General features: G+C 39.5%; 1 protein-coding gene across 1 annotated transcript in view; it reads right to left on the bottom strand.

Annotated features, from left to right (window-relative positions):
• The window catches only part of LOC120517632 (UDP-GlcNAc:betaGal beta-1,3-N-acetylglucosaminyltransferase-like protein 1), a 152,421-nt gene that overhangs the window by 91,554 nt on the left and 34,243 nt on the right, over positions 1-26,624 (bottom strand). Inside the window, exon 5 of the mRNA XM_039740053.1 lies at positions 14,539-14,604. Within this exon, the coding sequence (XP_039595987.1) occupies positions 14,539-14,604 (66 nt within the window). The remainder of the gene's footprint in view (positions 1-14,538; positions 14,605-26,624) is intronic.

The raw sequence follows: 26,624 nt of genomic DNA, 5'->3' as shown, positions 1-26,624 counted from the left end.
ACCTGCTTACGACCTCCGCATGTCCTCTGATGTCTTTACTCCTGATCCATTCTCTTCTTGTGCTATTTTTATGACCTAAAATAATGACATATTTTCCTCTAAAGCTGTTCATATTTGCTTCAGATAATATACAACAAGCGTCTGCTAAATAGTTAGTTGCTCTCTAGATAATGACTAATTAAACTGAAAGATTGGATTTCTGTTTAACCATTAGAAAAATTGTGGCAAGAATGGACCATTGAGTCCAACAAGTGCATCCATCCTATTCACCCTGATTGTTCAAAATAACATCAACTCGAGATATGAAGGTTCCTAAACTCGTATTCTCTACCACATTCTTTGGTCATTTAATAAATGTTGCTATAGTTCTTTGCGTGAAGAAAAAGTTTCTAACATTTTTGCGCAATCTGACCTTCAACAAATTTCCAGCAGTTTCTCCTTGCCCTTTTTGTAGAATTTAAAGGAGCAACTAGGACCCACCATACAAATTCCTTTTGTAATTTTAAACACTTAAGCAAACAGAGCGTGAGAGGGAACATGGCTGAACATAAAAAGGTTTGACTCCTTCGATCTCACCTCACAGCTCATATCTCTCAGTCCCAAAATCTGCCTAGTCGCTCTTCTCTGGACTTTCTCTGGCACTGCTGTGTCCTTTTTGTAATACAAACACCTAAACTGAATGCAGTATTCCAGGTGAGGCCCCACTAGTGTACACAATAACTTAAGGATAACCTCCCTTGACTTCTATTTTACATATCATTATAAATACTCTAATGTCCTATTAGGTTTCATGATCGCTTCTGTAAAGTGTCTAGGTGTATAAAGTAAACAGTCTACCATGAATGCAAGGTCTGCTACGCAAAACATCACCATTCACACAGCCATACAGGTTTACCTTCTTCCACAAATCACAACATATTTAAGTCGAGGAGGTTAAGTTAGTATGTTATATTATAATTTGCAGATTTATTAAAAAGTTAGGGAAAAACAGCTCTCCTTCAGTGTAGGAATGTTAATAATAAAACCAGAATCATGTATAATTGTAGTACTAATTTACAATGCCCCCGGCCCATAATCAGCAACCTAATGTCTGTATGATCAATAAACTTTAATAAAACAGTCTTGAAGGAGTGAGGCAGACATTCAGAAAGATGTGGAAACAAAAAACCTTTGTAGCTACCGTAATGGTGTAATGTTTATGGAAAATTGAGGTTTTACTGTATGCTAAATATGACTCTTAATAAATATTTAATTTATTTTAGTAGTATTTAGATAATGACTCTACGTTGTGGGCTCGGAGTTCAAATGGGAAGTGGTCTGTAACTGAAACTGTACAGGCAGGTACAAATGGCCTCATTATTTCATTAATATTCATGAGCTAGTTTCCCCAGACTAATTTTGGAAGTAGATAAAAGTGTGGGGTGTATGCAAAATCCACATAGACAGGAATTCTGGGAAAATAAGTATAAATTGTTCAAGAGTGTTATTGTTTATAAGAATGTATATATTGAAGCTTAGATAAAGTGACCAGTGTGAAACGGAGGCTCGGGACTCTAAAATGATCATGTGTCATGTCTAGCCAAAAGTAACTTAATCAACAATCAGTCAGACCATGGGAACTTATTGCTTGTCCCAAACTTTGACTGATGCCATATCCATAAGGCAGGATTTTATTGTGAAAAGGGGCTGTCAACAAGACTCTATGAATTTAAAGGATTTTAAAAAGGCGCTGTCAGAGATGCATTGTGATTGTTAAGACTAGAAGGACAGAGAAAGAGAGAGACAGACAACTATCAAAAAGAAGACAACTTGGTCTGACTTTGTTTTTTTTTTTTTTTTTTTAAAACCAGGTGTGATAATCTGGAGTGAAGGGGCCGTCTGTAGGTGACAAAGACTGCAACAATCAAAGCCATAGCTACCTGAAACGAAGCTTGCTGTGCAACCCCAATTTGAATTGTTCGGGTTGTATGTTTTCATATCTAACATTTCCCCTTTGTTTCTCCTTCAAATAAACATAATTAATGATTCAAATTGTTTTAGTATTGCTTTGTTAAAGTTTCCCTGTTGTTTAATGACATTTAGCAGCGACCCATGATTGTTAATAAAACAAACGGTGTCCAATTAGGTATCGTATTGTCAGGGGTAGCGAATACACCTTGACGTATATGTGAATCAAGGCTAACAGTTTAGGCATTTCCAGTATTAATTTGACCACCAACGGAAAACTAACTTTAGAGGTTAAAGTTCCTTTCCCGGAAACTTTTACACCACAAAACAAATGATTAGGACTGGAAAATCTCTCTTGGGTTTATAAGACCCAACATACTCTCAAGATTAGTTTCTGGCATCAAATTGTTACTTCTACCCATCAATTTTCCTAACCCACTTATCCATGGCAGCTGGCAGGCAATCCCAGCAATCATTGGGTGCAAGGGAGGAACCATACTTGAATAGGGTAAACACACAACACACACTGGCAGATCGATCTTTAGTCATCTAACCTGGATGTCTTGTGGGACGAAACTGGAGCACCTGGAGGAAACTCATGTGGACACAAGAACATGCAAACTCCTTACTGTGAGGCAGCAGTGCTACCACTTCATCACCGGACCACCCATAATTGTTACTTGTTGTCCCAATATTCAAAATGTATTAAATTTATGCTAAGAATTAAACAATTTCACATCACCAGATGATTACACTTGATATGGGTTAAAACTGTATATGTGTATATCTCTTCTCAAAGCACAAGTTATTTCTAATGATATTCAGCCTGCTTTAAGAATAGAACATGTTGAAACTAAATTATAGGTTTACCAAAAAAAACAAGGAAAGTGTCAAAGTAAACAGAAGATTTTAATTTGGTTCATTTAGAATTATGTTCTAAATTAATGGACATGACAGCAATTCACAATACATAAAATACCAGCCTCGAACTTGCTTAATCCAAATCAGGTATGGTCACAGGAGGCTGGTGGGCTTAGAGAGGAGGTCTACAGCCAGACTCTATTGGAGGCACTGGACACAAAACAACACTGGAAAGAGAGCACTTACATGAAAACACCCACACAGGGCCAATTTGAAATCAACAATCAACCTAACAGCCAATAATTTGGGAATTATGGTATAACGACTGGAGAATCCGGTGAAAAAACCACACAGGCATGTAGAAAACCAGCAAAATAAACCCAGACACTGACTGGCCACAGGATTCAAACCCAGGATGCTGGATTCATCAGGCAGTAGGGCTACTCACTTATTGATAAGAAATACAGTGGCTTGCAAAAGTATTCGGCCCCCTTGAACTTTTCCACATTTTGTCACATTACAGCCACAAACATGAATCAATTTTATTGGAATTCCACGTGAAAGACCAACACAAAGTGTTGTACACTTGAGAAGTGGAACAAAAATCATACGATTCCAAACAATTTTTACAAATAAATAACTGAAAAGTGGGGTGTGCGTAATTATTCAGCCCCCTGAGTCAATACTTTATAGAACCACCTTTTGCTGCAATTACAGCTGCCAGTCTTTTAGGGTATGTCTCTACCAGCTTTTCATATCTAGAGACTGAAATCCTTGCCCATTCTTCTTTGCAAAACAGCTCCAGCTCAGTCAGATTAGATGGACAGCGTTTGTGAACAACAGTTTTCAGATCTTGCCACAGATTCTCGATTGGATTTCGATCTGGACTTTGACTGGGCCATTCTAACACATGGATATGTTTTGTTTTAAACCATTCCATTGTTGCCCTTGCTTTATGTTTAGGGTCGTTGTCCTGCTGGAACCTCCGCCCCAGTCTCAAGTCTTTTGCAGACTCCAAGAGGTTTTCTTCCAAGATTGCCCTGTATTTGGCTCCATCCATCTTCCCATCAACTCTGACCAGCTTCCCTGTCCCTGCTGAGGAGAAGCACCCCCAGATCATGATGCTGCCAACGCCATATTTGACAGTGGGAATGGTGTGTTCAGAGTAATGTGCAGTGTTAGTTTTCCGCCACACATAGCATTTTGGCCAAAAAGTTCCATTTTGGTCTCATCTGACCAGAGCACCTTCTTCCACATGTTTGCTGTGTCCCCCACATGGCTTGTGGCAAACTGCAAACGGGACTTCTTATGGTTTTCTGTTAACAATGGCTTTCTTCTTGCCACTCTTCCATAAAGGCCAACTTTGTGCAGTGCACGACTAATAGTTGTCCTATGGACAGATTCCCCCACCTGAGCTGTAGATCCCTGCAGCTCGTCCAGAGTCACCATGGGCCTCTTGGCTGCATTTCTGATCAGCGCTCTCCTTGTTCGGCCTATGAGTTTAGGTGGACGGCCTTGTCTTGGTAGGTTTACAGTTGTGCCATACTCCTTCCATTTCTGATCGATCGCTTGAACAGTGCTCCGTGGGATGTTCAAGGCTTTGAAAATCTTTTTGTAGCCTAAGCCTGCTTTAAATTTCTCAATAACTTTATCCCTGGCCTGTCTGGTGTGTTCTTTGGACTTGTTGTTGCTCCCAATATTCTCTTAGACAACCTCTGAGGCCGTCACAGAGCAGCTGTATTTGTACTGACATTAGATTACACACAGGTGCACTCTATTTAGTCATTAGCACTCATCAGGCAATGTCTATGGGCAACTGAGGGGGCTGAAGAATTACGCACACCCCACTTTGCAGTTATTTATTTGTAAAAAATGTTTGGAATCATGTATGATTTTTGTTCCACTTCTCAAGTGTACACCACTTTGTATTGGTCTTTCACGTGGAATTCCAATGAAATTGATTCATGTTTGTGGCTGTAATGTGACAAAATGTGGAAAAGTTCAAGGGGGCCGAATACTTTTGTATACACTGTATAGAAAGATTAGGACATTTTAATATATGCTTTTATTTAAATTATAACGGACTACTTATTCACAAATTGTGGTATGGGGTGCACTGCTGACAAGAGGATGCCATGAAAGGTGACACAACTGTAATCACATAAAGCAGTGTTATGTTCCATGAAGAGACAACAAGAAAAAGACGAAGATGGTAGTAAGAAGAGCCATAAAGAAAAAAATAAGGTACTGCATGTGCCAATGGAAGAGCTTAAGAGCCACAAGTAGGCATGACACCTTAAATGTGTGTTTGTTAAGTGTGCACTTGAGCATGAGGGGGTGAAGGTTGGATGGTGAAGCAGACGTATTTCTCCAGTTACTGAGGAACACAGACAACTTAATTTTCAATGGGTATCTGACCACTAGTATGAGAGAGAGAGAGAGAGAGAGAAAGGGAGAATTTCTAATTGAATGTTCCTATGAAATTAATAAAGTTTATCTAATTAAAGAAGGAAGAAAGGGCAGGCTGGAGGTAGTAGAGTCTACCAGCCAGCATGTGGCCAAAGAGGTAAGCAGAGGACAAAAGGGTCATTTCAGGTTTAGTTTGGGTTTGCTGCCCTTTATGGAGGTTCTATCTGAATATCGTTCCTATATATCAGTGGTTTTCAACAGGTTTTGCACTATGGACCACTTTATCAAAGATATGGAGGATCACATATGGCCAACATCAACTCAAAAATAAAACAACAGTACAAACAGAACTCTGTCAGACTCGTACTGCTCTTCAGTCTCTTTTTGATGTTCTGTTTTAATTCTTGGAATGCTACACTATGAGCTACCATCCTGGCAAGAGGTGCAGTATCAGAGTGGGAAGACATCATGTAGAAACAAGAGATGTTATCTTCAAGAAAATCACACAAGGTGCTTTGGGGCGTTACAGCCTCTTCATGCTGTCTTATCAATAAGTAAGGTCTTCCAATAAAGGTGACTGTCTTTCCCATACCACCTGGCACATTCTCATGGACCACACAATTTGAGAACTACTGCTTTACAGGAATATGCTGCAGATGAGCTAACCAGGAGTTCCAGCCCTTTAAGTTCAACAAAAACAGTCACCAGAGGTAGCAGGCTCTCTCTGACCAAAGCTTATGAATTTGGGGCCTTTGAAGGAGATGGCCCAAGGATGGGTTTTAAAAGCCTCCTCAGAGCTGGTGCTCCATTGAGTCTGCACTTAGGAGGACAGTCAGCAGCAAAGAGTCAGCTGGTAGGAGAAGGAGGCTATTCTCTGTATTGTGGGAGCAGAACTTTCAAAATGTATTTTGGCGAGAACCAATTATTACTGTGTTGCCCAGTTTGTTATATAAAATCGAAGAATGAGGTTCGGGCTTTAATAACAGTTAAGCAGCACTTAGGACATTGAACCTCTGTCTTTTTCTACATTTTAAATCAAATTACCTCTGGTGTATAAATTGAACGATGAGGAGGATGGCACTAAATTGGGAAAGAAAATGGCCATAGAAATCACATTCTTCTCCTGGGAATGTATTAAACAAAGCTTACACAGCAAGGCCTATAGAGCCTGGCATGTTGATTTAGCCTGTAGTGTCAGACCAGAACTCCCACAGTGAAAACCAATATTAATCTTACATAAGCACAGAGAAAAGTAAAAATTATATGATCATTAAGCCTCTTAGATCATCAATAATAATAATAAAGAAAGAAAAGTAAACACAGAACAGGAAAGGATTGCAGGGGTAAGCGTAAATCTCTTAACATCTGCTTCACGAGGGGCTTGCTAAATAAATCTGGAGGAGATCAGATTAGGAGGGCTGTGAAGGATGGTGGCTTATAATGAAAGTATATTCTTCCTGAAAAATTAAAATCAGTCATACATTACCATGGCCTGTGGCAGGAGGAAAATCCCTTTGGTCAAAATATGGCTATGCCACATTTCCTGTTTCCACCTTATTTTGCAAAAGTCAATCTGAAGTTTAGAAGTGTGTTCATCAAACCTCACAAACCTACTGAAATTAAACGGTTGGCTTAAAAAGTTATTAAAATTCAAAAATAAAAAAAGGGTTACCAAGATAATGAACATTATTTGTCATAAACAACATTCAGACATTCAGAGATATGGGAAATAATTTAATTAGAAAAATTACTTGGGACCCAATTAAATGCTTAAATGAGACAGAAACCACAACTCATTGCAGGGTTCAAGAAAGTTTGTTTAACACAGCAGGTCCGCAGTCATGCAAGAGAATAGTATAAGAGATATTGGATACTTAAGCTCAGTCATTATCAACCAGGGCCCCTCTGTAAACTTTCAGAGGTGACCCGCAAGACAACTGAATCCAGTGATAAAATAGCAAAATATTCAAATCACTAAAAATTAAGCTACCAAGGGCCAAACTTATGTTTTTTAAGGTGGAACATGTCATGGATATCTAAAATGCAATGATGGCCAGTTTTCTTAAAGACCCCTTTAAATGTTTAGTTTCATAGACTGGACTTGTATATAATTGAGCCAGAATACATTTACGCCTGCCACTAAAATACGTAGCCAGTGTCCACTCATTTTAGTGGACACAGCACAGCACACTGCAGCTTCTGGCCTGTAGTAACAATGGAAACAGGCACCTTGCAATGATCCAACAAGAAACAGTAAAAAGAAGGTGACATGCCACACTGCAATAAAAAAAAATGTATTGTTGTAATACAAAGACAGAGACATGACAGTCTCACGAAGGATATGGTAGGCTGGCTTTATACACACCGCTGAGCCACTCTGGTCACTTTTTAAACCTACACAGATTAATAACGGTCTTAGACGTTCTTTTTGTAGTTTCCACAGACTTGATTTTTGCATTTGTGGAGAAAATGCATTAACAGTTCCTTTCGTGTCAAATGGAAATGCTCCAGTGCTAAATCCACAGGATAACAAAGTAGCTTCGGAATTAACTTGTTTAATAAAATTCTGCATTTTAAAAAATTACTATATATATATATATATATATATAATTTTATGCATAAATTAAAAAGTAATACTTAAGCCAAGTGAGCAGTTTTTGTTATCAAAAAAATATCTGCAGTGGCAAATTCTGTATTTTGGTAATTACAGGTTTTTATCTCAAAAAAAAAAAAAGCCATCTTATTTTATGTTCCGATTAAGAAATTCAGGCACTACTAAAAAAAATAACTTACTTGATAAAATCACAAGGGCTGTTTTTGAAACGACTTCTTAATTTTGTATTATGCTTTAAAGAAAACACATGCAGTGCAACAGCACAGCAGCAAATATGATTAGGTTAATAAACGCAAGTTCAAAAACAAGCAGCTTTGTCAAGACTACAGTGCAAATGCTAAACATCATGGCTTGTGAAGGGAGGGCCCCCCCCCATATTCCTGTAGTTCACCGAGATACCTTGTAAGAATAGAAGTTGCGAACCACTGCTCTAGCGGACATGAAGTACTTACGCCTACACGTACTTGACAAGTGCACGACCATCCTCTCGTACTAAAATGGTTACTGCAGTGTCTACAATGACACAGACATTGGGGGATGCATTGAAAGCTGTGCAGGAGGTTGCAGTTTTCCTGACCAAAATCACAAAATGACACCATTTTGTACACATCCCCCAAGTGGTGATCCAAGTGAGCTCTTTCATGGAAAGAAGGATTTTGCAGGGCCAAATGATCAGGTGAAATCAAATTCCTGCAAAGCAAAAAAAAAAAACCTAAAAATTCTAGTCAGGACAGATAGTCTATAACGATGTTTTGCCTAAACACAACCGATCTCGAGCATCTCAAACACAATCGATTTTTGGGTGACATTTTGACAAAAAGTATTTGTGACCCCTTGTATTTAACACATCATCAGCAGACACGTGCACAGTAAAACAGCAGCAAACTACACCATTTGTGAACTCAAAGTTAATGATGCAATCATCTCATTAAAACAGAACACAGATAATGTATAAAAGTTAAATAATAAAGAGAAACCATGCAAAGTAATAATCTAAAAGCTCCAGACTAGCCCAAAAAGGCTACAGCTCATGAGATCCAACTTCAATAGATCCAACACTTAAAGTTTTGACTGCAACAAAGATTTTGTCCTATTTAAATGCCACATTAATGGCAAGATTCATCAAAGTATACAACGGGATAACATTGCAGTAGGGACTCAGTGTTCCCATAGCTGCCTGATGACTCGGGTCACTGAGATGGCATTTTCATGGCAGAGGGGATGTTCATTTGCTGTCAACCTGAGCATTTCTGGCACAAGACTAAAAAGTGAGAGTCGTGTCAGTCAACATACCCATTGACTTAGAAGGGATCCGATTTGCCCTCTGCCAGTATGATGGTGTGCCAACTTAAAAGAGTAGTACAAGATGTACCACCCAGCAATTATCTGACTCACACAGACGGGAATTCTTTTTCACAGAAGATTTAGTCACAATTTAGCGTTTTTACTGTTTACTGTCCACTCTGTACTGTTTACTTTAAAATTATACCACAAACACAAACAAGTTTATCTGTGAAAAAACTTAAAGAAAACACGAGAAAAAAGCAAAGAATACGAATACTGGTAAGTATTACTGCCAGTTAGAAATGGAGATGCATGGTGGATTCAGGAAGTAATCAGACCACTTCACTGTCTGCACAACCCTATTGCTGTGGATTTCATTTTAAATGATAAATTTGTCATTTTTGCACAGCACTCTACACTCAGTAACCCATGATAAAGTGAAAATGTAGTGAGAAATGTTTGCAAATTTATTAACAATCAAAACCTGAAAGTTCTCATATATTTCTATAATATTCAGACTCTTTCCAGTGGAACTCCAATTTGTGCTGAGGTGCAATCCTCTTTCTTTAATTCTCATTGAGAGGTTTCTAGAATCTGATTGGAGTCCACACCTATGGCATGATGAATTAACTGGACATTGTGTAGAAAGGCACACGTGTACCTGTGAATAGAAGATGCCACAATTCATACTGCATGACAAAGCTCAAGCCATGAAGACCAAGGAGCTCTCAGTAGAACTCTGTGATAACAGTATGGTGAAGTACAGATCAGGGCAAGGTTTGAATATTCCCTGGGGAACAGTGGCTTCAAGAATTATAAAATAGAAGAAGTTTGGAACCATCAGAAATCTTCAAGTTGGATATCCAGTCAAACGGAGTACCAGGACAAGGGCCTCGGTCTGGAAGATGAGCCAACAACTCAGTCATCACTCTTAACACAGCTTTAGAAGTCCTCTGCTGAAATAGGAGGACGTGTCAGAACAGCACTCCATCAGTCAGCCGTTCATGGCAGAGTGGTGTCAAAGGCTTATGACAGCCTGCTTGGAGTCTGCCAAATGCCATTTAAAAGACTTTGAGAGGCTGAGGATGAAGATTTTCTGCTCTGAGGAGTTATAATTCTGGGCAGAACTTCAGAACTGTATCTGCTCAACACCAACCTAATACCATCCCCACAGGAAAGCATGGTGGTAGCTGCATTGTGCTATGGGGATGCTTCTCTGCAGCAGAGAAAGAGATATTGGTCAAAATTGAGTGAGGGATGAATGTAGCCAAACAAAGAGAACTTCTTAAAGAAAACCTGCTCCAGAGTGTACGCCACCTCAGACTGGGATGACAGTTCACCTTTCAAAAAATCAATGACTGAAAAAGTACAGTCAAAACAATGCTGGAGTGGCTTCTGGACAGGTTTCTGACTGTCCTTAAGTGGGCAAGCCACATCCCATAGAACATGTGTGGACAGACCCAAAGATGGCAGCTAACAGACGCTTCGCATTCAGAGTTTGAGAGGATCTGCTAGCAACAATGGAATGAACTGCCGACGACAGGTGTGCAAAACTTGTAGAGACTTACATGAGTAGACTCAGAGCTGGAACTGCTGTCAAATGGGATCCTTCAAAGTACTGCATGAAGGCTCTGAATTCTTCATGAATGAGAGATTTCAGTTTTCGATTTTTAATAAACTTGCAAACCTTTCTGAAAATATGTGGAGATTGATGGGCAAAAAATGGCACACTTATCCATTTCAAATTCTACAATATAATAAAGCATGCGGAAAGTGAAGGGATCTGACTGTATCATTTATTCTAAAGTGAAAATGTTACTGTTAAGTTCCAAAGGACATAATTTGGCTGTGAAGACAGACTAAGAATTTCCAAACATCAAATGTACTTTGGTACGACTTTATGAGCAAACTCCTCTTATGAACTGAGTGATTCTGAAACCATTTTCATTATATAGGACTGTGCATGTTTATGCTTAACTTTGAGAAAAACAAGAGTTCTAAAAGCATTACTTAACTCTCTAATCAAAAACGCTTGTGAAAATACATTTAAAAACTTCAATAAATTAAAAACACACAGTAAAAACAAGTGTTTCACTGAGGTAAAGCATCTTGCAAAACTGAAAAGTACTGTGAGCAAAATGCCAACTGAGTCCGAGGAAATACCCTTCATCATGGCAAACTCATTTCGTATTGTTAATTGTGGTGTGCTTTTGTTATATGACAGATGTGTGAAGTATGAAGCAACCAGCTACTGCATCTCGAAGAATGAAGTTCATTTGAAGTCACACCCATGTTCCACCACTCATAATGTTTCAGGGATTTAAAATTGTTTTTCAGATACTTTAAGTACCACTTTTCTCATTAGTTTATTTCGGGCGCTAAACAAAAAATCAGCAGCCTTTATTCTTTTTTGTGAGAAATCCTGGATGAATTTCTACAGTCTATAAGTTGTGGACCACCTGGGTGCGTACAGCCGACCAAACCCCTGACACAGACAGGCAGGACACGAGTTCCAGTCCAGCACACGAGTTCCAGTCCAGCACACCCATTTATTTACAGCTGGGGAGCGCTCGTCTCTGCTCCCCATAGCACAGTACATAAAGCACAATACAAGAAGTCACCATTTCTCTCCTATCTTCCTTCTCTCTTCTTTATTCCGCCTCCACTCCTCTCATGGCAAGCTTCGTTCATCTTCTCCCAACTCTGGCTCCCCGAATGTAGTGAGGCGGCTCCTTTTATTCCGTTCCTGGGAGTGCTCCAGGTGGCTCATCAGTGTTACCTGGAATCACTCCCAGGTGTGGTGGAAGTCCAGTCAGTATAGGTTTCCACAGCTCCCCCTGGTGGCCCCCACGGAACCCAACAGGTCTGTACCAGACTCCAAGCACCAGCATGCCCTGCAGGAATCCATGGTGCCACAGCGGCCCAAGGAGGGCTGCCCTCTAGCCTGCCAGGGGAGGTACTGCTTCACCGATGCGCTCTCCCCTGGTCCTTTCATTCCATTGGCATCCTGGCCGGGTAATGGCTGTGGCTGCTCATCAAAATGACAATTTTGGGTTTTTAGAACTTGAGGATTATGATTTTTACATTCATTTCTGATTTCAGCGCAAACTGATACAGTTCAATATTTGTATAATTATATCATAACGCCATCTGTGTTGCTCAGTGCTTGCTGCCATTTCAGGACTTTTGCACCCCTCACTCTCCCTGTATTCTATGGTGTTATGTTACAACCACAGTTATTTTTTGTCCTCTGCCTTGCATTTATTTGTTGTTTTTCTGTCAGTTTTGCCATTGCTAAGTTATTATTTGTCTTTTGATGTTATTTCTAGGGCGGCACGGTGGGTAGCGCTACTGCCTCGCAGTTAGGAGAACCAGGTTCGCTTTCCGGGTCCTCCTTGCGTGGAGTTTGCATATTCTCCCCGTGTCTGTGTGGGATTCCTCCCACAGTCCAAAGACATGCGGGTTACGTGCATTGGCGATCCTAAATTGTCCCTAGAGTGTGCTTGGTGTGGGTGTGTGTGTGCGCCCTGCGGTGGGCTGGCGCCCTGCCCGGGGTTTGTTTCCAGCTTTACACCCTGTGCTGGCTGGGAATGGCTCCAGCAGACCCCCCGTGACCCTGTAGTTAAGATATAGCGGGTTAGAAAATGGATGGATGGATAGATCGATGGATGTTATTTCTATTAGATTTGGGATTTTTGGTACCTCAAGAAGCGGGGGCCACCCTGTTATCACCACCTCCCAGAGACTATTTAAGAGAGAGTGGTGCATCGAGTTTGCTGGGATCCTTGTGCAAGTATTGTTTCTTTTAAGATTCTGGTTTATGGACTTTTGTTTGCTTCAGTTATTAGATTTGGCTTTTGGATGGTGTTTTGAAAACAGTTTTTTTGTTTGGTACATCTGTTTTGATATTCCCAGCATTTCTGTTATTTTATTTTTTCTTTTTTGAAACTACCTTTCGTTTATAAAGATTTGTTGTTTGACTTTGATGGTTCTCTCCTTTGGGAAATTTCTTTTGAAAACTTTGTGACTTCTGTCATATTTTTTGAACTTTAAAAGCCACTTACAGACTTGTCCAGGCCGAAGATTGCAGGCAGCAGTTAGTGGGCTAGCTGGTTTAAGTAAGCCCTTGCTGGATGTAAAGATTCTGGCCAGCTTCTTGGGTATTTGAGGCCTCGCACTCCTTTCACCAATGCCTAGAACTCCTTCTCAGAACACTCGGGATGTGCACTGCTTATGAAGTCATTAGAACGACATTTCCAGACCATCCAAGTTGGCAGATAAACCTGAATTCAAGCTTATAAAAGAATCTTTGTTTGTGACTTCCCGGTTGTTGAACTCTTGCACTCGTTTTGGATTCCTGACTTCTGTTTAACATTCTCATTTTGTCAGAAGACAGGATTGCCTGACCTTGGCGTGCTTCTTGACTATGTGTATTTTCCTGTGCTTTTTAACAAAAACATTACTATTTCTCCCTGAATCAGTCTACCTGTATTGAAGATGGCAAAGGTTCAACACTGCATTAGCCATGAACGAGTATAAAATGTCTGCCACTCAGTGGCTGCTTTATTTGGGGGGGTCACCTGCTTGTCAATGCAAACAGCCAATCATAAAACTGCAACACAGTATACAGTACATTTACATTTAGTCTGCAGACACAGTCAAGTCAAATAGATATTATCTGGATAAGTATTAAAATGGGCAAGATATGAGATCTATTCAACTCAAACCATGATATGACTGTTGGTGCCAGACATGGTGGTGTTGTCTGTCTTCTTGGGATGTTCACGTACTAAAGTCTCTAAGATTCAAAAAGAAATTTCCAATAGATATTGCTGGATTAAAGCTTTGAAGAGTTCAGGTTGTTCTGAAGGCAAACAGAGGTGGATCAAATTAAGCAGCTTCAGACTTCAGCTCTTCTCCTTCTGAACAGTTAAGGGGTTAATAATAAACTGTGCCGTTTCCCATTAACCTGTTCAAGCATAGCACACTGCGCAGAACAGCACTTGTGGCCAGGGTACAAAAAGCACCTGTACTGCAAAATCCTATGCCAATAAAAATCAAATCCAACATCTGAGAATGTAATAACAGAATAAATCATTGATTTTGGCACTGCAATCATGAAAAATGATTGGCCAGCATCCACAATGTTAAAAAGAATTCATTAAAACAGTAAGTATAAAAACAAGCATTTCTTAGTTTGTCTCTTCTTCCTTTACATAGGAGATGCAACTCCAAGTTTTCCGTGTGGTTGGCTGTTTCATTGCACATTTGTCACAAATGTCAGGACAAGAGGACTTCAAACAAAACAACTGCAGACAGATGAAATGACTCATGCACATCCACACCTGCCCTGCTGCCCGAGGAACAAATGAACACGAAATAGTTGGAATGAGACATGAAAAACCGGTTTCACCTGTACTTACGCTAGCGGGAAACTTCAAAGCTGCCTCATACTGGCGCCGCACCCTCTGAGGCATCATCACGTCATCCTGCCAAGAACCAAAAAGTACAGAAATATCAGCATCAGCACACGTCATCATGGATCATTACACAGCAGTGCATGCAAGGTGTGTATCGGTCACAAACACTGATAATCCAAGCCTATGTCTGGAAAAGCCTTTCTTACATTTTATAAAATAGTAAATGAAGGTCACAGGAATCATGTGATATTAAATGAGGATGCAGCAAAAGCATTAGAATTATAAGCAGAGATTCTCTGCAGCCTTAATAAGATGGTGTGGTGCTAATCCTGGACGGAAGAGTACTCAGAAAAATGACTCCTGGCAGCTATCAGGACAGACACAATTAATTAATACTTATTTAAAATGGAAGAGATTCACACACCTACTGAATTCATAAATATTAAGTTGTGTTATGCTACTACTCTATGGTAAACATTTTATTTGCATTTTTTGCGGAATTTACATCTCAAGTCAGGACATGTAGCTACACAAATCACTGTGCTGTTGATGTAGTTACTTGTAAGTCTACTTATAATATTTAGAAAATAACAAAGCAACTTAAATAGATCAAGCACAATATAACCCAGATCAATACAGATAAAGGGTCTACATAACATTCACAGACAGACAGATACTCACCTTAAAAAGAAACTCACTTAACCTGCTAAAGATAATTGACTAAAGAAACTGTGTTTGACCACAGCCGACATAAGAAAAACTGCTAAATGCCAACCCAGACAACACACCTGGCAAGGTGCTCAGGGAATGTGCAAACTGGCTGACAAATCTCTTAACAGACATCTTCAACACTTCCCGGCAGAAGGAAGTTGTCCCCAAGTGCTAAAAATAACCCTCCACCATCATACCCATGCTATCCACAGTCTCCTACCCGACATAAAGGAGTACTTCAAGTGACTAGTCTTAGGCCTCTCGAGAGCCCGACTTTACACATCACATGACCTTCTCCCGTTTGCCTATTGCCCAAAATGTACCACGGCAGATGCCATATCACTTTATTGCCTGGCTCTGTCCTATCTGGACAAAACAGACATTTATTTATACTAGAATGCTATTTCTAGACAGAAGTTCAGCATTTAACACCATCATCTCTCAGAAGCTCACAAGGATGTCGAGTCTGCTAGGCTACAACAGTTCCCTTTGCAACTGGAGCCTGGACTTGATGACAGAGAGACCTCAGGCAGTCCGCATTGAAAACACCATCTCCTGCACCATCAGGTGGAGAACTGGTGACCTCAACAGGACTGCCTACTCAGCCCACTTCTTTTCACTCTGCTGACCCATGGCTGCATGACTGTGTATAGCTCTAACACAATCAGGTTTGCTGACAAAGCAATGGTGGTGGGTCTCATCAGCAATGGGGATGGAGATACGACAACTGACAGACTGGTGCAACAATCTTTCTCTTGATTACATCTTGCCTGAAGAAGGACCCCGAGTTGCCTCGATTGCGTGCATACTGTAATCTTTTTAATTAGCCAATAAAAGGGGTCATTTTGCTTGACTTGGACTATAAAAGATGACTTCAGAAAGGTCCATGCTGTCCTCACGAGGGCTCTGCAGTGAGGGCTTGATTTCCTTTGGTGACTGAGGAAGTCAAGCTATCTCCCCACAGGCAAAGAACTTTGCCCAAAACCATGACACATTATAAGTGATACATTAGGAACCTGAATATATATAAATCTAAGGTGCTTTTGTTGATTTCAAACACAAAAAAGGTCAACTTTGACCCAAAGACACAGAAAGGATTAAATTTAGTATTGTGAGTATTGGCCAACTGCCAAGAGACTGCTAGGGGAAAAGGTCTCAACCAGAATGGTACAAGACAGAGGGAGAAGATGAGGGAGAAGCCGCCTGGATGGGAGACTGTAATGCACTTGCTGGGTTTGCCTGGCACTCTTCCTGCAGATACCAGAGAAGAAAATACAGAGGCAACAACTCCTCCTGGACATGGTGGCAGACAGTGCCAGACGGCAACATACTGAGCCATTCTGTCTTTAAGAGACTGCAGGCAACTTTGGTGGCCAATTAAGACCAGTAGGGTGTAGGGACAACAACAGCCGCTATATGGAGTTCCATTCCTGCTACCTTTGGAACGCCATGGACAGTGACCCAAAGATGGAGTCACTTGGAGTATAAGGCTGCCTCCATACCACAGACCAGTTGGCTCCATAGCCAGGAGAAAAGTGGGATTAATACTCATCTGGCAGGAAGACCACCAGACAGAGTCTGCAGAAAAAGAAGAGGAGAAGGGAGGAGAAAGGAGTGCTTGTGTGGTTGGATATGGGGGAGCAGCTGCATGAGCAACCCCATCAGGTAGCCATGGTGTTTAAGACATGAATAGGCATATCGAGTAGGGCTTTGGTTTCCATTTTCTTTATTTGTATGTGTGCTCTCCAAGTGTTCATTCCACCCTTTAGTATTTTTGTTAATATATTTTATTTACTTTTTTCCCTCCTCTGTGCCCCCTTGAAGCCCAATCAATCACCACATGTTTTCAAATCTAAGTCAGTCTTCTGAAATGCACATTTTCAACCATGGCAAACACAATGTAATCACAAAATGAAATTCTGCGCATATCTTCTACTTTTATAAACAACTGAAAGAAATTACATTCTAAGGAGAACATGTTTTTCAATGGGGTAATGCTCAGGCACTCCTGGCAAAACACAATTCTTGTGCCATCTGGAAGCCATAAGAAGGGTAATTAAAACCAACATGGTGCTGCATTTACCCAGCAAGACTCTTGTTCTTTAGCTGGCCTAGAACACACACAACAGCAACACCACAGGCAGATTTGAATTTGCATCAAAGTCCTCCTCCAAAATTATTTTCATAAGTACGAATCGTATTCTTGCAAGGAAATTCAAATTTAATGAGAACCCCTGCAACTGGTTATTGCCTCTGTGTAATCAGAGTATCAAAAACAAATCTACATTTACAAAGTCAATGCAATAATAAAAAAAGTCATTTGACTCCCCTGCTAATCTTAAACAATGAAATACATAAAACACTGTGTTCTTTTTGAGCAACAAAGTGACATGTCGCTTAGTGCGGATGCCATAATGTATCCAGCATTTAGGAATCATATCCAAACTATAAAGAATGTCCATTTGTTTTTCACATCTGTTTGCGTTTGCCTCCAGGTACCCCGGTTTTCCTCCCACATTACCCAGTGCATGTTGGGTTAACTGAGTGTTAGTGTCTTTTAGAGGGAACTGCAATGAACTGGCACACCACCCAAATTTGATTCTAGCCTTAAGCCTGATGCTGGCCCATGCAACCCAGTATTGGAATAAGCGAACTGGAGAATGTCATGCTAAGCAAAGTCCTTACTCAAGGCCACTAAAGTCACATGAAACAGCAGCAGATGCAAAACGACAACCCTACACCTCACAGTAAGTTACAAAATCAGATTTCTTTTAGGTGGTCCAAGCTTTAATCTTTGCATTGAAATTCATCTCCCACTCTCATGAAAAGATGCAGTTTTAAACAATGAACTGCTGATTCATAAGAAGATAAGAAAACAAGGAAATCTCTAAACCTGTTCCAAAACCACAATTAGCTGTTAGGGCAAAAAGCAAAGCTGCTTTTAATGCTGGCAACTGGCTGCATTTTATTTGTAATTTTAAATATTTACTACTGGGTATTGGAGAGGTCCAGATTACTGTTTATTTGGAATGATTATGTTGTCTGAAAAGGAAACAGCACCTCATCTATTTATGAAACAGAAGTCACTTAATATTAACAGCTACATATACAAAAAGTGAACAAGGAAACAGCAGAAACAAAGCAACCTGAAATGCTCTCTTTTAGCCCATGCTAGCTGATCTGCGTTTGTGTGCACACATAAATATCCAAATTTCTGTCAGGTGAGAATCTCGTATTAAAAATTCACTGGCATGAAGAAAAAAGCATTATATAAGGCACACAAAGGACCAACAGTCTAACTTTACACACTAACAAAGCCCAAAGACCCTTTTATTTAATATGTTAGCAGTCGACAGAATGTGTCCAACCACCTAAGTAACAAAACTCTTACATCTAAAGTGCACAAATTATTCACCCTCATGGAAAATTTCACTTTTTTTTTTTATTTATTTTTTTTATTAAAGTCACAGTGGATTTAATTTGACTTTTTTGACATTAATCAACAGAAAACAAGACTCTTTAACATCAAAGTGAAAACAGAACTCTGCAAAGTGATCTAAATATAAAACCCAATATATTACGTCTTGCCTGAAGGGGCCTGAGTTGCCTCGAAAGCTTGCATATTGCAATCTCTCTAGTTAGCCAATAAGAGGGGTCCCTTTTGCTCGACTTCTCACTACAAAATATAAAACTCAAAATAAATGATTCCATGAAGATACTCTGCCTCAAGTCAATATTTAGCAGATGCACCTTTGGTGGCCATGATAGTCTTGAGTCCATGTGCACAGGTATCTCTTTATCAGCTCTGCCATTCCCCACCATTCTTCTTTGCCTAATTGCTCTTGATCTGGCAGAAGTTACGGTGATCGTGAGTGAACAGCCTTTGTCAAGTCTGGCCACAAATTCTCAGTTGGATTAACACCTGACTCAGAGTCTGCCACTTCAGGACATTCACATTATTGTTTTGAAGCTATTCCTGTATAGCTTTGTCTTTATGCTTGAGCTTGCCTCTCTTCTTCCAAGGTGCAGGTTTCTTGTAGATTCCATCATGTATTCCTCCAAGTTTTCCTCATATTCCGCTGCACTCATTTTACCCTCAAAAGTCTTCTAGGGCCTGATGCAGAGAAGCATCCCACACAGCCCAAAGCTGCCACCACCATGCTTCACGGTGGGAATGTGTTTATGACAATATGCAGTGTAATATGGAGTTTAGTCTGAGGACCATAAAGCTCAGATTGGTCTCCTCAGAGCCTTCTTCTATGTGACTTCAGAATCTCTCCTTGTACCATCTGCCAAGCTGTGCCATAGTCTTTCCATTTCTTCCAATTTACTTAACTGGATATTCAGTGACTTGGGAGATTTTCTTGTTTTCATCCCGATTTGTGCTTTTCATGGAGTCGCTTGGGATGTTGTTTTGTACTCCAGGCACCAGACTGACTCACCACAAGCTGGACATTCAGTTACAATAAACTGAAAACCCACACAGGTGATCTTCACTGAGCTAATTATGGGACCTCTAAAACCAACTGATTCTACTAGTGATGATTCAGAATATTTAAGCAATTAATCATTTTTTTTTGCTTCTCTTAGTAACCAGTAATGGTACACTGCACAATAACGTGCAGTCAAAACGCTTGACTTGAGCATTCATAGTTTTCATACCGCTTCTCTGTATGTTTAGCATTCGTTTGCTCAGAGGTTGATGCGCTTGTTGCTTCCTGAGCAGCTCTTCTTTTCTCCACTCTAGCGGCCCGCTTCTTCTCTTCTTTCGTCGAATCTTTTCGCATTAAAACTGATTAAGTTAGTGTTTGTGTTGTACTTATTACGATTTCTTTAATTTTTCAATTAAGCTGGCACTTAAGTCTTTAATCTGCCTCAGGAATGATTTAAGATATAAAGAGGAAGGGGAAGTGACGGCGAAGGTGGTAGGGATGAGAACGGCACCCGTATGCATGTGCCGCACAGCCACCCTGTTGGCCGCTGCAGAGAGTTGATTCTACAATAAAATAAAATGAAAAGAGGAATAACCTTGGAGGTCAATCATCACCTCGAAAGCGGGTAGTAGACGCCATGTAGTATATGTGTACCAAATTTCAGGTCAAACAGTTTGCGAGCTACTGGTGATTTAAAATCCTGGACAGACAAACAAACAGCCACAGTAACTTATTATATATAAATATTATTGAAAACATATGTAACACAAAGTGGTAAAGCCTTTGTTTGCACTTAACTTTAATTTGACTGTCAGTTTACGCTTTATCAACTTAATAATACATCTGACTGGTTATTTCCATTTTCTAGACCTGATTTTGAAAGAAACGCACTAGGAGGGCTGCGCCTCAGAAACAACTGGTGCAAGGCTGATATCCATCGTGGAGAATGATACCAGTCTATTGCAGGCACACTTACTCACACTGGTAAAAATGAGTATGGCCTAATGCTCTGTATTAGAACTGTAGGAAAACTTACAATTTTTTTTTAAAGGATTCCATTTTTCTGATCCTTCATGGATCCAGTGTTCTGGGAGCAAATTCCTCACTCACATGGGTTTTTCAGATTTACACACCCATGCAAAGGAAAACTAGAAAAGGCTGTTCAGCCTAACAAGGCTTGTCAATCCTGCACACCTAATTTCTCGAAAGTAACCTCAAGTTGAGTTTTGAAGGTCCCTAAAATCCTACTGTCTATCACACTACTTGTTCATTTATTTCATGAGTCTATTGTTTTGTGTGTAAATAAAAACTTTGTACAAAGTTTATCCTTACTGAGTTTCCTTCGGTATCCCAGTGTTCCTTGGGAGGCTGGTTTCTGCCTTCCATCCAGTGCTGTCAGGATAGGCTCCGGCAGCTCAATCCCAAAGGTGACTCTAAACTGTAATAAGCAGGTTTGAGAGAGCTCTACTCTGTTATGACGCACACTGAGATCCAAGCCGACTCGACAGAAGAACAACTGAATCAACAAATACCTCAAATGAGAGACGTGCATTTCATTAAATTTAATTATGGTTTTTAAGTAGCAAATGAAAGATTAAATTAACTCTTTCATATTAAGTGATTTAACTTACCTATTTAGTTATTACTGTATTAATGATAATAAGTCATAATTATAACATTTATTACTTCTATTAATGATTTTTGAATTTATAAAGTTATGTATGGTTATTGTCCCTTAATATTTGTCTTAAGGCAGTCAGAATGAGCTCATATGGTATTGTATGTATAATTAGTAAGTGAAAAATAAAGTTTGAATTGAGGTGTTATATTATAACAAATAACTTGTATACAAATAATTAGGAATGCTTATGAGAATAATAAAGAATGTTTAACAAAGTATGCAAAATTCAAAATACTTTGAAGAACACCCAGAATTTGTATTTATAACAATAAAGGTGAAGGAAACCCTAAACTGGAAAGGCAACAATAGTTAGTTTTTATAAGAAATCCTGAATAAACTCTGCAGTCAGAACAAAGTTAGGAATCCCTTGATACAAAAGAAAAACCCAATTTAATAAAATTTAACTTCAAGAGCCTTTACTAAAAACAGAACAGAAACCCAATTCCAAAACTCCAGAGAACACTGACAAGGAAAAGGCAAACAGCTTGAATAACTACTAAATAACCCTTATGTCAAAACACAAAGGCAAGCAAACTAAACTAGGAGTGACAGAGGGGGCAGGCAAACAAGAGCTAATGCTCGAGTAATGTAATAAGGCCTTGCTCTTCGTTTTATTAAGCTGATCCCACCTCCAAAGTAATTGTCCCCACATTATTTAGTCAAATTCCCACAGGCTCTGGGCCTAAGTACCATCTCGGACTTAAGCCAAATCAATCAGTGATTCTATAATCAAAATTGGTTGATCTCAACCTGAATAAACTAAAAGAGGTAAATAAAAGGAAAAAAAAATCAAACGAGCAGAGGCCAAATCAGGACAAGCAGTTCTGTTAATGGAACCCCTTCAAAGTTGTCAATCCATGACAAACGCATGTCCAGTATAATAACATCCTACTAGTATGCGCCATTTGCCAAAATCCAACAAGCCATCACTCTCCAGCACCATCATAAACACCTTCATTCCAGTTAATGAAAAACACAGTGCAGCTCACCCAATGTACTCCTTAGTCTTAACCCTTCAAGTCCATACCATTTGTTCATTTGTGCTAACAGAACCAATAAATAAATTCAATTAGGTGACACCTAAGTTTAAAATAAACCTATCAGATGATAAAGCAGGAACAAAAAGACAAAGACTGATGAATTCACATGCATCAGTAATGGTGTACAGTGCCTAAAAAAAAGGATTCACATTTTACTTTTATACAACATGAAGTCACATGAGATTTGACTTTTGGACACTGACCAAGGGAAAAAGACTCTTATGTGAAATTAAAAACAGAAATTAATGACAACAAAACCGAATGCATAAAGTACCCCTTCCCCCCAAGCCCATATGCCACACCTGTATATTACATATAGGTAACAAACAAAAAAAAAATCAGTTTAGATGGACGATCAAATGCTAATTCCTGCACACTTTCATGGAGTCCCTGCTTTATGATCTCAGAGGCTAACTCTCTTAATTAATGGACTCTGGTTAAACTCACAAGAGTATGGTGTCAATTTAAATATGGTATTTAGAACTTTGCCTGCTAAATGCTATGAAATTCACTCCTTTGTTCAACTTCATTATTTGGATAGAAGGATAGGTAGATAAGACAGACAGACATACAAACAGCTTGTGACTTTCCTCATATAGTTTCTGTCTGTCTGTCTGCCAGTGAGCCAGTGTTCACAAACTTTTGCAAATGTACTGCGGACAGTGCAACTTAAAGGAACACACCACCCCAAAACTACATTTTTTTTATTTGTTTTATATCTCTTCAATTGAAGACAGGACATATGACAAATGGAGGGGGTCATTCAATTTAAAGGTGCACCCCCATGTGATAAGGCTTCCAGTTTGTGGACCATGGGGAATTATTTTCCAATATTTTAGTAAACAAATGTATACAGTTTGCATATTGTGAACAAACTTTTTCATGGCCATTTCAGATATTGTTTGCTGCTGTCCTGCACTCATCACCACTGCCTTCTGTTCAATCAGAAATATTATGATCTCGTATTTTCGTGGAGGAAGGAGATAGTATTTTTTCCTCGGCCATCACTACAAACTATATGGAGTATGTAATATACAAAAATAATATAATTTTGTGGTGGTGTATTCTTTAAAATAAAGGCTATATGACGTATTGGGGAGAGAGGATGTCATGGAGGGGGCCAACACAAAAGCCAGCACTGACGTGGGCACTGCAATTTTCATCAGGCAGCAGCAGTGTAATGGGGCTGACGGAAGGACGTCATCATCAGAATCCACAAAATTTTTTTTACCGGATGTCAAGTAAGACTACAGGTACATGGTTTCAGTCTCAACTAATTTTGATAACGAATAAAATGCAATCTGAATTACAACTGCCATGATGAATTTCATTGGCTGGTAGGCAGGTAGGTAGGTAGGTAGGTAGGGAGATAATTTGTCTGATGGGGAAACTTTTCCTTTACAAAAGCTAATGAAATATAGAAATACAACAAACACAGACATCCTTCAAAACACACATAAGAATGACAAAAACAGAAATAAAAATCAAGTGGTATGGTGATGTACATTTTCTGTAATCTGTATAGGAAGACTGCATAATATAAAGAATACCAAACATATACCGTACATAATGTATAAAAATATCCTAAATACTTTATGTACAGTGAATCCAGAAAGTATTCACAGCGCATCACTTTTTCCACATTTTGTTATCTTACAGCCTTATTCCAAAATGGATTAAATTCTTTTTTTTTCCTCAGAATTCTACACACAACACCCCATAATGACAACATGAAAAAAGTTTACTTGAGGTTTTTGCAAATTTATTAAAAATAAATTTTGGAATAAGGCTGTAACATAACAAAATGTGGAAAAAGTGATGTACTGTGAATACTTTCCGGATGCATTGTAAATACAAATACTGCACAAACAGATAAACTATACAGTAGCAGGTTAACAAGATTTTATAACATTTACTCCAAGTAACTTGCCTTTACTCCCCTGACTCCATCACAGCACTTAATTTATTGTACGTATCAAAGGAGACCAAAACATTTCTACATGCTGACATCAAAAGAAAATGAAAGAGAAATAAACGAGCCTGAAAATGAAAATATGTTTGATTAAATGTGGAGTTCAAGATGGAAGTAATCGTAAATTAATATTAATCAGTGAAATGTAAATTGAAGAAGCACTTACTCTTAAGTAGAGGATGAAATGCAAGAAGAATTTTCTTTCTGGTTCTGCTATTTAGGCACTTGACAGAAGCTGGCAGTGTGAAGCCTAGCTAAACCATAAGAGCTGGCCTGGAATAACACATTTTCCCAGATGGGCTCAGAAGCATCCAACTACTGGCAATGCCAAGAGCCACTCAGTCCAGATCTCTCTCGCTCTCTATACATGAGTTCATTTAATATAAATATTTCTCACAGTCTATATAATACGAGCTCCATATGTATACATCTGTTTGTAAACTAACAGTATCCTCAAACCCAAGTGTCCTGGAAAGTATCCACTAGCTGATAGTATAGCACTAGACTGCTTTTGAGGCCCAGAAGCCATCTTGAGAAACATCCCTCACATTTTCCTGCATAACGCAGCTGGAACAGATTTGAAAAGAATATTATTTTTTCTCAAAATCACATGTTGCTTAAAATATGCCCCTCCGAGTGTAGATTTTCTGTTGCACAGTATAAATAGCTGATCTTTCACTTTCAATTTGTTTAAAGATTTGCAGGGATATTTACTTCTCTACCACAAATGCTTCTCTTCATGTCACATTCATTTCCAACAGACTCTTAAATTTGGCTCACATTCTCATTTAAAGTATAAGATTTATCCTCTAATAGCATATACTGTACTGTAGCTGCTTGTGAAAGTCTACACTGTGGGCCTCTTTAGCATATTTAAACACAATTCCCATTACCCACCAAGCTCCAATAACCCACTCATGAACCCTTTAACCATGTTTGAGTGGTTTTTTTTCCTTTATTCCTGTTTGAAACAGTGACAGATTCAGGAAAAAACGAGTAATTTTAGTAGCCCGGAGCTTAACAGCATATGACCTTGTACTTCTTTTGAATCAAAGTAAAACCAAAACATATGCCTGTCACCGTTGACCCACACAATACAAAAGGGGTCTGTATTCACCTTAACTGCTTATCTGCTTAACTTCACATTCACAAAAGTCCTGGTCAAAGGGGAGGCAAGATCAAGTTATACAGAAATCACGACAGAAGAAATGATAACAATTTGCAGGTATTTGCTAATTAGAAGCCATGTTTTCTATTAGTCCAGCTCGCTAATTAGAAGTTTTCCAAAAGTAGCCAGGAAAGAAAGAGGCCCTGTTCCACCCACGTTTGCAAACGCCGGCCCCCATGTTTAAGCAAGGCCAGATGACTCCTGTCAACAGGAGGCCTGTGAACTGCATCACCTTCCAGACAGGCAGGCACTCGGCCTGCGCGTGGACATGTAAGTGATTCCAGCAGGCAAGGAGCTGGTAGAGCACCCCAGTGGGGCCCCTGTCAGGATAACAGATGAGGTTTGATGAGAAGTGTAGTGTAAAAAAAAAAAAAAAAAAAAATGAGAGAGATAGAAAGAAACTGAAGGAGAAAAATAAAACAGGAGCCGGCCTTCATCTGAAAGACTTCAACTCAATACTGCACGCTAGTTTGGGGACTTGAAGGTGTCTCAGCTACTCACTGGTTTTAGGTTTTACAGTCGATTCACAAAATATTCAGAACACTTCACTTTCAGTTGAAATGGAGAAATTTTTTGGCTCATCAATCTACACTCAATAACCCATAATGACAAAGTGAACACGTGTTTTCAGAAAGGTCTGCAAACCTACTAAAAATTAAAATCCAAATTCTCTCATTCATCGAAGGGGCACTCCAGAGTGTGCTCAGGGTCACCCTGTTTGCTTTAAATCTCCTTGAGATGTGTCTAGAACTTGTCAGAAGTCCACGTGTGGCAAACTGAATTGACTGGACTTCACGAAGACAAGCACACATAAACTGTGTAGATAAGGTCCTACAATTCACACTGCAGGTCATATAGTTCTAACAGTCGCTGTAAACATCTGTGATCAGATTGTGGTAAGGCACCGATCAGGGCAAGGAGATAAAACCATTTCACAAGCTTTGAGCATTCGAAAATGCACAGTGGCCTCAAAAATTGTAAAATCTTGCAAGTTTGGAATCATAAGGATTCGTCCTGAAATTGGTGGTCTGGCCAAACTGGGTAACTGATGTGGACCAGCGAGACATGTACAGCCGCCCTAACC

This window comes from Polypterus senegalus, chromosome 17, assembly GCF_016835505.1.
Source record: "Polypterus senegalus isolate Bchr_013 chromosome 17, ASM1683550v1, whole genome shotgun sequence".
Classification (NCBI taxonomy): Eukaryota; Metazoa; Chordata; class Cladistia; order Polypteriformes; family Polypteridae; genus Polypterus; species Polypterus senegalus.
Note: the sequence above shows the minus strand (reverse complement) of the source record. Positions and strands in the feature narration are given on the sequence as shown.